We start from the raw sequence: 15,520 nt of genomic DNA, 5'->3' as shown, positions 1-15,520 counted from the left end.
CCCCACTCTGGCGGGACCAGATGGTCCCCCTGCCCTTTGTCCACCAGACCAGATGGAAGGAAAGAGAGATTGGATTCCCCTCCCCACCCACACACACCCAGGTGCCAAGAGACTCAGCTGTGGGGGGAGGTGGAGGTCAGTGGGACCAGGCTGAGCCGATTACAGAGGAGAGGGGGAGGAATATTGGCTCCCCAGGGAGTGGGGGAGGGGCAAGAGACTTGGGAACGGCTCCGCTCCTCCCCCCACTTTTCCCTTCCCTAGTAAAGAACCGATACGGTGCCCCATCCCTTTCGACCCTGGCCCCCAAATGATTTCTGGGGGTAGATTTGGGGGAGTCACGGGGCGGGTGCATAAGGGCCACACGGCTCTCAGGCCCCTCCTCCAGCTGGTCGGGTAACCTGTCCTGCGCGGACAAGGGCCCGGACGTGCGGTGCGGAAGCTGTGGGTGGCTGAGGGGAGCGGGTCTTGGTGGGCGAGAGCCCGGAGCGGAGAATGGAGCAGAAGCAAGGAGAGCCAGGGAGGGCAGAGGGTCCAAGTTTGAGCTCCGAGGGACCAGAACTGGGACCCCGGCAGCTCAAGGACTGGTGCCGGGGCCGGAATAGGGGATCCAGGGGGCTTCGCGGAGGCGCAGGGCCGGAAGGACTGGCCGGGTGGGAGCTGAGGGGCTCCGGGGCCTGGCGCAGTGCGGGCGGCACGGGGAGGACGGTGGCTAGGCACCGCGCCTCAAGCCCCCTGCTCCGCCACTCCCGAGGGCTCTGAGAACTGCAGGGGAAGGGTCGCCCGAGCCCTCCCGGAAGCGGCCGCAGCTCGGGGCGCACCGCGGCGCGCGGGGCGGGGCGGGCGGCTGCGGCACTGGGGCGGCTGGGGCGGGCCCGCCGCGCTGTAATCGGATCCGGGGAGGGGGCGGGGAGGGGCCGGGCCAGGCGGGCCGGGGGGTGGGGGGGGCGCGGAGCCGGGCTCCGGGCCGGCCGGGCTCCGCGCCTGTCAAACCCCTCATTGTTCGCAGCTGATGTCACTCGCAGTTGTGAGCGGCCGCCTCTCCCGGGGACAATGTGGGACTGAGCGGCCCAGCCGCCGCGCCGCCGCCGCCGCCGCCGCAGGACAGCCCCAGCGAGGTAGGGCGCGGGCCGGGCGGGGCACGGCGGGCCGCGAAGTTTGGGGGTTCGGCTGGGGGCGGGGAGTTGATGCTCGAGTACACGGGTTGGGGTCCTGGGAGACTGCGAGGAACACGTTCCCTGTCCCATGCGGCTGAGGCTGAGGCCTGCACAGGTGGGGGGCGCTGGTCTGCCAGGAGAGCCCCCAGCACTAGGCAGGGCTTTCCTGGACCTTAGGTACCAGATTTGAGGCCCCATCCCTTTCGCGCTTTTTGTCCTTTGAGCTTGCCCTGGGTTGGGGTTCTGTCCCCATCTGCCATTCTCCTGCAGCTCCTGGCTGGCACACACCCCTTCCCATTCTCTGCAGTCCTCAGAGGAACCAGACACAAACCTCCAGGCCAAGGGTGTATGCAGATGGTAGTTGGAGGTACAAAGTGGTCCCTCCTGCCCTATTCCTATTCAACTCCTTCGTTCTGACCTAGCTTCTTGCCTGGGGTCCTTGGGGGTGGGGGTCTCTGCTACTCAGTTCAGCCTGGCCTTCCTGCCTTCCTGGCCTGGGGAGGGAGGTGCCCGCCTCTTCACTCCCCTATCCCAGGACCGCCATCTTGAGACCTGTGGCACCCAGGGCCCCGCCCCACCCCAACACCCAAGGGAGTGGTCTTCAAGGGGATGCACCTTAAGCCAGTTGCATCCCCTGTTCCCAGAATGTGGGGCTCTGGGTCCTCAACAAGTCCAGGATGGTTACCTTCTTGCTGGACCAACAAGACATGTGTCCATAGGGCCCCCCTTCCCCCACAAAGAGCTCTTAGACCCCAGGCACTCCCCAGGGGCTGAGATCTAGCTCTCACTATTCCCTGAGGTCACCCTCATGGCCTCAGGACCAGTACCTGAGATCCTATTGTTTCCCCATCTGAATATCTCCTAGCCCCTCCAGGTCCTGGAACCCCCTCAACTTGCAAGGCACCCCCATCCCTGCCCCCACCTCGTAGCCTTCATCAGCATGCAGGCTCAGACTGCCCAAACACAAGGGGATTGTTCTCCTTGCATGCTCAGGGTGGGGGGCTGGGAGCAGGCAGCCCACACACCCTGGCAGGCCCAGGCCGCAGGGAGGCTGACTTGCCCCACCCTGTGTCCCCAGACAGGCACTGTCCACTCACCCTACTCCCATCACTGCCTCTCTCCTCCAGTCTCCATCACCACTGCCCAGTAGCACCAACCTTTTGAGGAATGAGCACTGAGCTGCCCAGGTGGAGCCCTGGGTTCTCCCAGTCTGTCAGTTACGGCATGTAGTCTTACAAACAATTCCCTTACACTCTGGATCTCAGGTTCCTCTCTTGATTGGTGAAGCTTTTCCATTTGTGATAGGCTGAACCCAACTCAACTCTGTGAAACCTATCCTATGCTCTAGTGCTTCTTACAGCCCCCTTCCTTTTGGGGTGACCTATTCTGGCTCCCCAGAATTCTCAAAACTCAGTCCGAATTCTTCAGCAACATGCTCAGGGAGCCTCTAGACCTCCCCAAACAGCAAGAGTAGGGGCTGCGGATGCTGAGAAAGAACTGAGAATCCTGTCTAGGTAGGGCCTGGCTCTCTGCCCATGTGGCTAGTCCTTCAGCCCTGGGTCCTTAGGTGAGTGAGCCTCATGGTCCCTAATGATCCCAGGCCCCATGAGCCCTAACAATTCTGCCTGTATTCCGAGCCTGGTCCTGTCTCAAATTTCTTATCCTCCTGGATCTCTCAGGGTAGTGGAAGGACAAACTCTGAAATGCCCAATTGGGTTCCTTTGAGTCACAGCATGTCTTTGGGTGCACAGAGACCTGAGTGTGCCTCATCTGACTTGGAAGGTTGGGGAGGGCTCCACAGAGGAGGTGGCATTTGAGAAGGATTTTGACAGAGAATGAGGAGGATGGGCATTTCAAACTGGGATCATCAACCTGGACAAAGGCCCAGAGGCCTGGAGGTGGTAGATCTGTTCTGCCGCCTGGCCTGTATGGGGGTTGGGGTGGAAATGAGACAAGAAGAGTTAGTAGGGGATGGACCATGAAGGGCTTGATTGCCTGTCCATGGAGATCGGGCTTTATTCCTTGGGTTCTGGGGGCCATGGATGGTTATTGAGCAACAGAGTAAGCATGCAATCTTCAGCATGGAGAATGGAAGCTAGAGATTTTTCTCAATTTGGGTGAGACCATGAGGGGATGGGTACCAGTGAGTGGTGCTGTGGCCTTTCTCCTGAGCCCAGTCTGGTTTTTCTTGGTTATAAAGACTCTTTGAGGGCTATCTAATGATGCCCTGAGGAGGCTGTAGCATTTCTGGCACCTGCCAGCTTATCAGAGGTCCCCTTCCAAGCTCCTCCTTCTTTACAGGCACTTTGTCTATGAGCTAGACCCAAATCGAGAGACCAGAGGCTGGAGCTTGCAGACCCCAGGCTGTTCTGCTATACTCCCCTCCTACCTCCAAAGGGAGGCTGAAAGGCTGAGTCTGGGCCCATGGTCTGAAGGGCAGTTTTTGTGGATGCCTAGCTAATCAGCAAGGGTGAGCATCCCTCAAGTAGGCGACAGGCAGAGGAGTCAGTAGCCCTCAATCCTGATCCCTTACCCCCTGCCCAGTGTCCACCTCCTGCCACACCCTGCCTTGCCTGATGCTCTGAGCTATTCCCTAGCATCACTGGGTGTGGCCAGCATGACTGCTTTTGGAATAGGAGAAGGAAGCTGCTAGGTTGAGAGCTGGGAGTGCTGAGGGAGATATTAAGGGATGAGAGGTGGGGGAATAAAACTGACACTGGATCCCCCTCTCTCTCATCCAGGTGGGTCCACAGGCTCTAGCTGGTCCAGACACTCTGGCCAGCAGAGCCTAGGGAATCCCCAAGGGGTGGGCCAGCCTACTTGAGTCTCTTGGCCCCAGGAGTCCTCCCCTCCCCCGGATTGTTCTTGCTTCAGAACAAAGCCAGGGTGGACACTTGATCCCTGCGTGTGGGGGGAGCTGGCTAAGCCCCCAGCCCTTTGATTGGGCAGCTGTCATGGGAGAGAGACAGCTGGGGGGGAGGGGCAGGAAGGGGGCAGCCACCATCGCTTACACAGCTGTCACCCCCCCACCCCTTCTAGCCTGAGTGGCAGGAAGCCAGGGACCGAAGGAGTGGGCACTGGGTTTGGGGAAGGGACCTGGGGAACAGGAGGGAACGCCCGAGGTCAGAGGCCTGGTCTGAGCTTGTTATGTTCTGCCAGGGAGCCCTGCTGACCAGAGGGGGCTGGGCACCCTCGGAGGTGAGCTAGAGGTCAGTGTGGCATGATGTGTGGCTGCCACGTGGGTGGCCCAGCAGAGACCCAAGGCCCACCAGACTGGAGCAGCAGGTAACTCACTAGAGCCCTAGGGAGGACAGAGGAACCAGTAAAGCTTAACGGGGCTACTTATTCATAGGGCCATAGGAAAATAATTTGCGAGGCATAGTTCAGGATCCCTTGTTCACCCTGAAAAACAGGAAAGACCTTGAGGGTCTCTCAGAACAGAAGGGGCACAAAGAAGCCAGTAAGTTGCCCCCATCCCATTCCCCAAACATAGTATACGTGGGTAAACTGAGGTCCAGATCAGAGGAAGGCTGGGCCAAGGTCACGGGTTGAATTCTGGGTAGTGGGTTTCTGCTTCAGACCCACGTGTCTTTTTCGTAGCCGAAGCTCTAGTTCAGGCCAGGTTCCAGCCCTCTTGCCCTGTTTTTCCTGGGGCTACAGGAGGTGATGAGGAGATGGTATGGGAACAGTGTCAGGTCTCCCACTGATTACCGTTCCAAAGGGATCCCTATGCCCCACCCCCAAATTCTGGAGTTCAGGACTATTTCTTTTACAAACTGTCAGTCCTCTCCAAACAAGACCCACTAGCCACTAGCCATTGTCCACTCTCCACTAGCCAGGCAGGGGTGTCTGAGACAACCAGTCTGCATCCCACCCTGAAGAGCCCGACCTCCAGAAAAAGGACTAGCAGACTTAGACAAGAGCAGCCTGATAGGGGACACACATGGGGCCTGATCTTCCCCATGCTAGCAGGCAGGACCCTGTTACTCCCTTCATTCCCCTTCTCTCTCTGACCTTGGGCAGGTTAAGACTCTTCAGGTATCAGGTTCCCCTTCTTTGCAGTGAATTCATCTCAGATCACCAGTATGTTTGAGCACCTTCTCTGGCCCAGCTCTGAACTGAGCCCTTGGGAACACAAGCAGAAGGTGGCAGTCTTGGCTCCTGCTCTAAGGGGCTCCCAGGCTTGGCTGTCCAGGGAGACAGAAACCAAGCACGTCATCACGAATGCTTTGATGGGGGAAGTGCAAACAGCCAGGGGAATGTCTAGCAAGGGCAGCCAGCATGAGGTTGGCCAGGATGCCCAGAGAGCACAGTCCCTGCATCTACTACTGATCTCCACCCTCTGGTGAGCCTGTGGCAGAACTCAAATGGAAGGAGGAGCAGGTACCTAGAGAAGTGACCTGGGGAACAGGGCTGTCATCCTCATTTTGTATAGATGAGAAAAAGGATACTGCATGCCATACAGCAGCTTGGTCAGGTTTCCTGAGAAAAACCAGGCTGGGAGCCCCACTTCCCACTTCACACCTATGCTGTACTAGCACAAGGGGAGTTCAGAAGAGGGCCTTGGACAGAGTTCTGTGCCCTTGACCCTTATGTTAGAATGGAACAGGGGACTGAGGAGAAAGACATTTAGAGGCCTCCCAGGTGCTTCAAGTTCTGTGTACTCATCCTTTGTCCCCAGAGCCTTCCAGGCAGAAGGAATTTGTAGCTGGAGGGCTTAGTCTGGGCCCAGACTTGGCATCAGTTGATCCCACTCCCTGTCTTTCATGTGTTCTGGTCCCTCAGTGAGCTCCTCATCAAAGCTGAACCTTGGAGGGAGATAGCCTCTGAAGAAGGATTTCTAAGCAGGATTAAGGTTCAGGATTAAATTGGGGCATGAAAAGGGGTCGGGTGGGGAGGGTTGGTGGCTGAGCTAATCCTAGTAGCTAATCTCAGACTCCATCAGTTTATGGCCTTGACATTCTTGCAGCCCATCAAATACCTTTCTAACCAATTACAGGCCCAAGGAAACATACCATCTGTTTTATAAGTGAGGAAATCAAGACCCAGAACCCAAGTGACTTGTTTCTGATACAGCAGAAATTGTTCAAGGCAGGGAATGTGGCCAGCCTGGATGCTTCTTGCCTCCTGTGCCCAGGGCCATTGTCCACACATAGAAAAGGGACTGGAAACACTGTTGTGCAGACTGATGACCAATCTTTGCCCTGATTGAGTGCTGAGTGCATCCTGCCCAGAGCTATCTGCACAGAGCCTCAACTCTAGTGACCTCTAGTAGATGGAGGTGGCCTTTGCCAGACAGGGGGAAGGAAGGGCACTACCTACCCACCATCCTCCCTTCGGGACCTCCATTGTCTATACCAGCTTACTCTTCAGTTGCTGCTGCACACACAAGCCAGCATGCACTGGGCTCATTCTGCCTGGGTGCAGGGAGGAGCCATAGTTGGGCCATTGGTGTCCATCTGACTCCGTTCTTGTCTTGTTTGCAGGAGGTGGGCAGTATAATTGGGAAGGTAGGTGCCCAGTTCTGTTCCTTTTATTTGCAGTTAAACGTTCAACCTTAATCCCACCTTCAAGGGCCCATTCACAGAGATCCTCTCTTTCAAGAGGTCAGGGAGGAGGCTATCTTTTCTGCATTCTTATAAGTCTCCTAGTTAATTCCTCTTTTTCTTTTTGTGGTGCTGGGTATGGAACCCAGAGCCTTTTGCATGCTGGTCAAGCACTCTGTCACTGAGTTACATCCCCTGCCCTCCTTCTTCTAATATATGAGAGAGACAGGACACCTATGAATGTACTTATCTCATTTTAATTCTCATAACTTGAGGATAAAAATTGGTATCCCTTTTGAAGATGGGGAAGTTGAGGCCCAGAAGGATTAAATGACCAATTACCTAGTGAGACCCACAAAAGCACACTGGTGAGAGGGATATTTATTTATTTATTTATTGTTACTGGGGATTGAACCCAGGGGTGCCCTACCACTGAGCTACACCCTTAGCTCTTTAAACTATTTAAACATTTTAAAAATAATAATTATTAATTAATTAATTTATTTATTTTTAGCTTGAGACAGGGTCTCATTAAGTAACTTAGGGGCTCACCAAGTTGCTGAGGCTGACCTTGAACTTGTGATCTTCCTGCCTCTGTCTTTCAGGTCACTGAGATTATAGCCAGGTGCCACCATACCTAGCCAGGGACATATAAAAATCAAGGTTCATTCTATCTCCCCTTTCTGGGACTAGTCTGGCTCTTGGGTCCCTGTGTAAGGGCAGGAGCAGGGTGAACTGGACTCCTCTCTGACGCCTTCTCCATTGCCCCTGCCAGAGCTAGCCAGGCCACAGCGTGGACGCATCCCCTGGCTGCTGTGGCCCCAGCCCCGCCTGACAGGATGAGCAGCTCAGATGCGGGGCTGGAGGAGGAGCCAGAGCTTAGCATCACCCTCACACTGCGGATGCTGATGCATGGGAAGGTGAGCATGGGGGCTGCCATGGCTTGGGACTGTGGAGGCAAGGCAGGGCAAGGCGGGCCAAGCCAAGTTTGATCTCAGGAATCTTGTCTTCTGTGTATCTCCTGCCTGGGGGAGCGGAGGAGTCATCCTTAGGACATTGGTGTCCATCTAACTCTTTCTCTCTCTCTCTCTCTCTCTCTCTCTCTCTCTCTCTCTCTCTTTCTTTCTTTCTTTCTACCGGCGATTGAACCCAGGGGCATTCAACCACTGAGCCATGTCCCCATACCTTTTTAAAAATATTTTATTTAGAGGCAGGGCCTCACTAAGTTGCTTAGGGCCTTGCTAAGTTGCTGAGGCTGGCTGTGAACTCATAATCTTCCTGCCTCAGTCTCCTGAGCTGCTGGGATTACAGGCATGTACCACTGCTCCCAGCTAACTGTATTCTTATCTTGTTTGCAGGAGGTGGGCAGCATAATTGGGAAGGTAGGTGCCTAGATCTGCTCTTTATGTCCCTTTCAACCCGAGGCCTCAGCCCAGGGTAGGAGGTCATGATCACTCTGGCTAAGAGCAATTATCTTGCTTTGTCTTCCACAGAAGGGCGAAACTGTAAAGCGAATCCGGGAACAGGTGAGGATGGAGTTTAGGGGAGTAACACAGGGTACCTGATGTGGAAGGGAGGGGAGACCCCTGTTCCACCTTCTCCCTGAACTACTCCATCTGGGATGACCAGTGTGTGCCTGAGAGTGACCCCTTGGCTGGGGTCTGTGAGTTGGACAGGCAGAAAGATTCCTGGCACCAGAGTGGGGAAGGTGCCCTGCTGCCCAGCATTTGTCCTGTACCCGCAGAGCAGTGCCCGGATCACCATCTCTGAGGGCTCCTGCCCTGAGCGCATCACCACCATCACTGGGTCTACGGCAGCTGTCTTCCATGCAGTCTCCATGATTGCTTTTAAGCTGGATGAGGTCTGTGGATGGCTGGGTGGGAGTCCAAGGGTGGTTCCCTGAGAGAAACTTGACTCCTACTCAAGATAGTAGTGATGAATGGGAGGGGAGGTCAAGCCCAGGGCAGTGTTCCCTTGGAGGAGGACTAGGGAAGGTTACCTCCTTATGCCTCAGCAGAACAAGGCGTGATGAGGGTTGGAGGAGTAGTGGGAGCGTGTGTGCCCAACCCACCATCTTCCTGCTCCAGGACCTTTGTGCTGCTCCTGCAAATGGTGGCAGTGTCTCCAGGCCTCCAGTGACCCTGCGCCTTGTCATCCCTGCCAGTCAGTGTGGCTCACTAATTGGGAAGGCTGGCACCAAGATCAAGGAGATCCGAGAGGTAAGGGGAGAGGGATGTCACCTAGAGGGAGTCCTCACCCTCTAGTAGTGAGAGGGGAACTGGCTTATGCCTTCATACCCTCTGGGGAGCTCTGAGGCTAGGTTGCCTTTCTCTGAGCTATTGGAGTCGACAAGATGTAGCCCCTGTTTTCTATTTGCAGACTACAGGTGCCCAGGTGCAAGTGGCTGGTGATCTGCTCCCCAATTCCACAGAGCGTGCTGTCACTGTGTCTGGGGTGCCTGATGCCATCATTCTGTGCGTGCGCCAGATCTGCGCTGTTATCCTGGAGGTGCTGCCTTTGGGCAGGGAGAAGGGGCAGGAGAGGGTCCCTGGGCATTCTTTGTCAGGCATCCCAAAGCCTATGCCTGTGACACCAGATGGGACAGGGCAGGGGTTCAGGGATGGAATTTGAGCTCCAGATTGTAGGGTAGCATTTACCTGGGGGTCTTGGGGAGGGCCTTGAGGCCTTTGGGCATTTGGGGAAATAAGTGGGGCCTGACAGGATCCTGACAGAGTCTCCCATTTGTGCCTTCCAGTCCCCACCCAAAGGAGCCACTATCCCCTATCATCCAAGCCTCTCTCTAGGTACTGTCCTTCTCTCTGCCAACCAGGTAAGGGGAACAGCCGGAGGGAGGTGAAGAATTACTGGAGAAGGGGATCAAGTTGGAGGATGGGGTGGAAAAGGGAGTCGGGTATCTGAGGAGAGAGGAAGGAGTGGTCCAGCCCAACAGACCTGACTTGTCACAGTAACCACCTGTTAACCTATTTTGTATCCTCAGGGCTTTTCTGTCCAGGGTCAGTATGGAGCTGTGACCCCTGCTGAGGTGAGTGACCTACAGCCCAAGCACCCCTTCCTGAATCAAGCCCCCTCTAACCTCTGACTCCTCTTTTTTGGCACAGGTCACCAAGCTCCAGCAGCTTTCGGGCCATGCAGTCCCTTTTGCCTCACCCAGTGTGGTGCCAGGTAAGCAGCTCCTGCAGAAGGAGGCAGGGGCAGATCCCAGGAGGCTAGGCAGCCCTCTGGAATGGAAAGGGGGGTCTGAAGAGATCTAGAACCACACTCAAGTCTCCCTTCTCCACCTCAGGACTGGATCCTGGCACACAGACCAGCTCGCAGGAGTTCTTGGTTCCCAATGATGTGAGCAGGGGATGGCGTGGCTGGAGAATGGGTAAAGGACCTGGGAATCTAACCTTTGCCCAGGGTTAAATTCTACCTTTTCCTTAGCTGATTGGCTGTGTGATCGGGCGTCAGGGCAGCAAGATCAGTGAGATCCGGCAGATGTCAGGGGCACACATCAAGATAGGGAACCAAGCGGAGGGTGCTGGTGAGCGGCATGTGACCATCACTGGCTCACCAGTCTCTATCGCCTTGGCTCAGTACCTCATCACTGCCTGGTGAGCATGGGGTGGGCAATGGGGGGAGTCATAGGTGGGGAGGGGAGAGCTGACCCCCTTTCTTTTTGGACTGATCCTCTGCCTCCCCTAACACTTTTCCCTTTCCTCATGGTGTTCTACCTAAGTCCCATGCTGCCATATCTTTTTCCTCTGTATCCATCCCTCATGTCCTCTTTCTCCACTGCTCTTTTCCCTGGGTCTTTGGTCATCCCATTTCTGCTCTCTCCCCATATTATATCTGCTTGTCCTTTCTCCCCTCCTTACCTTCCACCTTGCCCATCTTCCTCCCAAACACATCCAACCTGTGTCTCTTCTCTCCTGTCCTTTGGCTAATCTCATGCCATATATCTGCCCTCATTGCTCCTGTCTCACTCCCACTTTCCCTTCATCTCCCCTCTATATCCCTCTCTCCAGTCTAGAGACGGCCAAGTCTACCTCTGGGGGGACACCCGGCTCAGCCCCCGCAGACCTGCCCGCCCCCTTCTCGCCGCCCCTGACGGCCCTGCCCACAGCTCCCCCAGGCCTGCTGGGCACACCCTATGCCATCTCCCTCTCCAACTTCATCGGTCTCAAGCCTGTGCCCTTCTTGGCTCTACCACCTGCTTCCCCAGGGCCACCCCCGGGCTTGGCAGCCTACACTGCCAAGATGGCAGCGGCCAATGGGAGCAAGAAAGCTGAGCGGCAGAAATTCTCCCCCTACTGAGGCTGGCTGAGGCACAGGCGGGGGCAGGCAGGACCACAGGCAGGGGCTTGCCTCCGTATCCTACCTGCCCATGGAGACTCCACCCTGGGGTCCCAAACACCGCTAATGCCAGACGCATGGATGCACCCCCTACCCCGCCCCGGTCTTTGGAGTTCCTCCTCTTGGAGAGGGGGCAGTTTCTGGCCCAGGGTTCTGGGAGCTATGGTAGCCCCAGGTCAGGGGACAGTACCCCTTCAGCTCTGTGCTTGGATGCAGGGAGCGGACAGGGGCCTCCCTAGTGCCCTACCATGGTGGTGGGGGGAGGTCACTCATGTACTCTCCACCCTTAGGGCCCTGGCCTACTGCCCCACTGTGGGAATCAGGGAGGAGGGCTGAGGGGTGGCTGGGGCCATGTTTCTCTCCACCTCCCTGCAGATTCCTGCTGCTTCCACTGATCTTCTTTTGACTGGAATGGACTGGTTGGGCTTGTCAGGGGGCAACCCAAAGAGACGGCTCTGCCCGGTAGCTGGGGGAGTGGCCTGGGGTCAGGGGCCCAGTTCTCAGCAGCAGACACTCTGTACAGTTTTTTCAATCCCTGTTTTTGAATAAATATTCTCAGCGACCAGAAAGCTGTGAAATACTGGTGTTGGGGTAGAAAAACCTCCAGAAAATGGGTGTAGCTGAGGCCCCAGAGGACCTCCCATCTATGAATCCACCAGCCCCAGCTGGCCCACAGCCCCTTTCACATGCCAGTTCCAGGGTTCCAAGACTCTTTGGTGTGGGTCATGTTGTCCAGCCTCTTGCTTTGAGCACCAAATTGGTCCAGTTGTTCTCTGGGCATTTTAGAAGCAGATAGAAGAGTTTCAGTGACTGTGTCCAGACTTCCTGCTGCACATGTCAAGGCAGTCCTGAGTTTCTCTACTGGTTTCTCCTGCTGTGGGTGTTTGCCTACCCTCTGCCCTGCTTGGTCCATCACTTTGGCTGTGAGCCCTTGGGGTTCTCTTCTTTGTGACCCTGCCCACTCTCTGTTCCCTGGACCTGGGGATCATCCATGAGTTTCACAGCCTACCGTGGTAGGGACCTTAGAAATGGTAGAGAGCACAAATGGGAAAACTGAAGTCTTAGGGAGGGTAGGATTGGGCACAAGGCCAGGCAATGTTGGGCCCCAACCCAGGATTCCAGAGAAGCCTCTGGGCCTTGCCAGACTGCAGACAATCATTCTCTTCGTGTTCCAGAGCTGAAAGACCAAGCAAGACACCTGCTTCACCAGTGCAGGGGGCTAGTTGGGCCCCCCTAATCCTATTCTCCTTTCTACAACTCAGGAGAGTTGTCAGGTGGCCTCTGGCATGCTTGGGCTCCGTGCTCCTGCCAATTCCCGGGCAGTATCTGGTGCCTCAGAAGGGCCTAGGGCAGGGCCCTCCGGGTGTCCCTGGAGGCGCTGCAGGAGTGCCCGCAGTTGCCAGGCCCGCAGGGTGCAGGCTCGAGGGGACCGGGGCAACGCGCGGCGGGTGAGGCGACCAAGCGTCAAGCGAATAGGGCGCTGTAGCAGGCCATACAGAAAGGGGTGAGCCGCGAAGGCTGAGTAGGCTACCCAGGTGACAGCCGCCTCAGCCTCTGCGGCTTGCGCCGCGGGCGCCAGGCACGCGCAACCATAAGGCAGCCAACAGGCTGCAAATTGGCCCACGGCCAGGGCTGGGGCTAGGGCTGCCTTGCCCCCGGGCAGGCGAGGCCGGAGGGGTGGCAAGAAGGAGAGGCGGCTGTCCAGAGAGTCAGAGCGTAGCCGGGACCCACGCGTGGGCCTCGGGGGCCGCTGGGCGGCGCGGCGTGCCACAAGGAAGATGCTGCCGTAGGCGCCAAGCAGCAGGAGCGCGGGCAACGCGAAGGCCAGCAGTGCCCAGAGCGGCCGGAAGGGCCCAAGGCCACCGACCAGGACCGAGCAGCGAGCCGGGGCAGGGGGTGGTGCGGGCGGCGGCCCGAGGAGGGAGAGCGCACCCAGGAGCCCGGCTATCGCCCACACCGCGGTGAGGACAAGCCCTGGCGGCGGCCACGCTCCTGGCCGCAACGGGTGCACTATGAGGCGGTAGCGCGCTAGGCCGAGCGCGGCCACACCGAGCGTGCAGGCAGGCAGCAGCGCCGCGGAGAGGAAGCGGGCAGCGCGGCACGGCTCAGGGCCTAGGCGCACGCGGCCCAACCCGGGCGGTGGTGCAGCCAGCAGGCCTAGCGGCATGATGGAGGCGGCCGCCAGCAGGTCCACGACGCACAGGTGCACCAGGTAGAGCGCGTCTAGTAGTCCTGGAGTGCGCAGCACCACGACCAGCAGCGCACCGTTGCCCAGCAGTGCCCCCACCTCCACGAGAACCGCCAGGATCAAACCCACCGAACCTGCGATTTCTGTGGCGTTCAGCCCTGTGGTGTTGGCCATTTGAGCGCTCAGGCTTCACCTGTGTTGGTATGCGGAGAGCAAAATCAAGCCTCTAGCTCCAGGATTCCCATCACTTGTCCCTTCCTTGCTCCTCTGGCCCCTCACTTCATAGGCCACTGAGGAGGTGGCTTCAACGCCCAGGCTGCCATCCTCTTGGGGGCTTGGCCGGCCTCATGGAGGGGTGCAAGGCTAAATCTGCCGACTCTCTCCCCCTGCCCAGCTCCAGCAACTCAGCTTCTGTCGGAGATGGTACTGGCTGTCACTCTGATGTTGCACTTTGGAGACACACAGAGCTGGCAAGGGAGGGGCAGGGCCCAGCGCCAGCCCCCTGGGTCCTAGCAGCTGCCAGCTGGAGACTGGAGGCTATGCAGTGGAAGCGCCCCGGGGGTGTCTCTTGGAGCGGGTATTGGGGGGGGGGGGGGGCAGCAGGTGTGTGGCTTTGGAGGGAGCCAGACTCTGGTCTGCCTTTCCCAGGGGTGGAGAGTGGGGGTAATCAGATCAGTTGGTCTGCGTGCTGAAAGAAACTGAAAAGCTGGAGCAGGAAGACCCTTAAGTATGCTCCGGCCACAGGAAGGGCTAGTTCTCTCAAAAAGCAGGTTGGAAAAATCCCAGGGCATAGTACATAGTAGGTGCTCAGGTAATAGTATCTTGGTATAGAATAGGTGCTCCACGACATTGAATGGAATAAATGAGAGGAGGCCTTGGCAGGCAACTGCTGGTTGTTTTGAATGATTTTAAGTAAATCTTGAGCTCTACTTAGTTTTCACAATGGTAAGGGGACAGAAATCCTGAAACTACCTTTTGTGTGGGATAGGGCAAATGAGCAAATATATTGATATTGATGGAAACCCAGGTTCTTACTGTTTGAGATGGGAGGAATATGAAATTGGGGAAGAATGTAGGACTCTGGTACTATTTTTTTTTTTTTTTTTTTCAGTGCTGGGGATCCAACCCAGGGCCTTGTGCTTGCAAGGCAAGCACTCTACCAACTGAGCTGTCTCCTCAGCCTGAACTCTGGTACTTTATTGGAATTGGAAAAATAGATACAGATAGTTGTGCTTATTATTTATTAACAGATACATACTTCTAAGTTCTGAGCCATCTTTGCTAAAAGGATTTAAAAACAATGACACCCCAGTATCAAGGAGCACATCTACTTCCCAGGTCTTGGACGCTAAACACCACTGCTTGCTTCAGAAAGCCAAGTCTCCTTGGAGAAATGGCTGATTCCAGATTTGTACAAGATGAACCTGGAACATCTTGTGATGCCAGAAAGTAAGGAGGTGCTCAAAAAATGAGAGGGACACACAAGGGACCTTCTGGCCAGCCAAATCTGGACAATTTGAAAATCAAAATAAATAATGATAGTAATGGATTAAAATCCATTGAATAAAGAATCCACAAATCTATATTAATAATAAGGAAAGAAAGAGCCAGGCATGGTAACCACTAGTAATTCTAGTTTCTCGAAAGACCAAGAAGGAGGATGGAAAGTTTGAGGCCAGCCTGGGCAACTTAGTGAGATCCTTTTCTTTCTTTCTTCCTTCTCCTTTTCCTTCCCCTTTCCCTCTCCCTCCCTCCCTCCCTCCTTCCCTCCCTCCCTCCCTCCCTCCCTCCCTCCCTCCCTCCTCCCTTCCTCCCTTCCTCCCTCCCTCCCTTCCTTTTCTTCCTTCCCTCCCTCCTTCCCTCCCTCCCTTCCTTCCTTCCCAGGGGTTGAACCCAGGGGTGCTGAACCACTGAGCCACATCCCCAGCCCTTTTTATATTTCTTTTTAGATTTTGAGACAGGATCTCCTTGAATTGCTTAGGGCCTCCCTAAGTTGTGAGGTTGGCTTTGAACTTGCAATCCTTTTCTCTCAGCCGCCTGAGCTGCTGGGATTACAGGCATGTGCCACCACACTCAGTTTAGTGAGACACTTTTCAAGATAAAAAATATTTTTTTAAAGGGATGGGGGCCCAGGCACAGTGGCGCATGCCTGTAATCCCAGGAGCTCAGGAGGCTGAGGCAGGAGGATCAGAGTTCAAAGCCAGCCTCAGCAATTTAGCAAGACACTAAGTAATTTAGCAAGACCTTGTCTTTAAATAAATTATAATAAAGGACTG

At 56.0% G+C, this 15,520-nt stretch overlaps 2 protein-coding genes across 6 annotated transcripts; one reads left to right on the top strand and one right to left on the bottom strand.

Moving 5' to 3' along the window:
- Window positions 1–22: 22 nt before the first annotated feature.
- On the top strand, window positions 23–11,613 carry PCBP4 (poly(rC) binding protein 4). 5 transcript variants are annotated; one of them, XM_079155802.1, is made up of 15 exons: window positions 23–135; window positions 1,007–1,115; window positions 6,641–6,664; window positions 7,476–7,620; window positions 8,059–8,082; window positions 8,194–8,226; window positions 8,445–8,561; window positions 8,788–8,919; window positions 9,080–9,208; window positions 9,456–9,530; window positions 9,699–9,743; window positions 9,820–9,883; window positions 10,005–10,057; window positions 10,145–10,314; window positions 10,926–11,613. In XM_079155802.1, exons 4-15 carry the CDS (start codon window positions 7,540–7,542, stop codon window positions 10,990–10,992), a joined length of 990 nt encoding a protein of 329 aa, XP_079011928.1. In that variant the 5' UTR covers window positions 23–135; window positions 1,007–1,115; window positions 6,641–6,664; window positions 7,476–7,539; the 3' UTR covers window positions 10,993–11,613. The 5 variants fall into 5 exon arrangements, with proteins under 5 accessions (XP_079011928.1, XP_079011925.1, XP_079011926.1 ...); XM_079155799.1 differs by having other exon boundaries at window positions 96–135; window positions 10,729–11,609; XM_079155800.1 differs by lacking the exon at window positions 6,641–6,664 and having other exon boundaries at window positions 104–135; window positions 10,729–11,609.
- Window positions 11,208–14,994, bottom strand: GPR62 (G protein-coupled receptor 62). Its single transcript, XM_079155804.1, has one exon. The coding sequence runs from the start codon at window positions 13,416–13,418 to the stop codon at window positions 12,327–12,329; it is 1,092 nt and encodes a 363-aa protein (XP_079011930.1). The 5' UTR covers window positions 13,419–14,994; the 3' UTR covers window positions 11,208–12,326.
- Window positions 14,995–15,520: the final 526 nt, after the last annotated feature.

The sequence above is a fragment of the Sciurus vulgaris genome (genome assembly GCF_902686455.1).
Source record: "Sciurus vulgaris genome assembly, chromosome: 10".
NCBI classification, from domain to species: domain Eukaryota; kingdom Metazoa; phylum Chordata; class Mammalia; order Rodentia; family Sciuridae; genus Sciurus; species Sciurus vulgaris.
The sequence above is the reverse complement of the archived record's forward strand: the minus strand, read 5'-3'. Positions and strand labels throughout refer to the sequence as shown.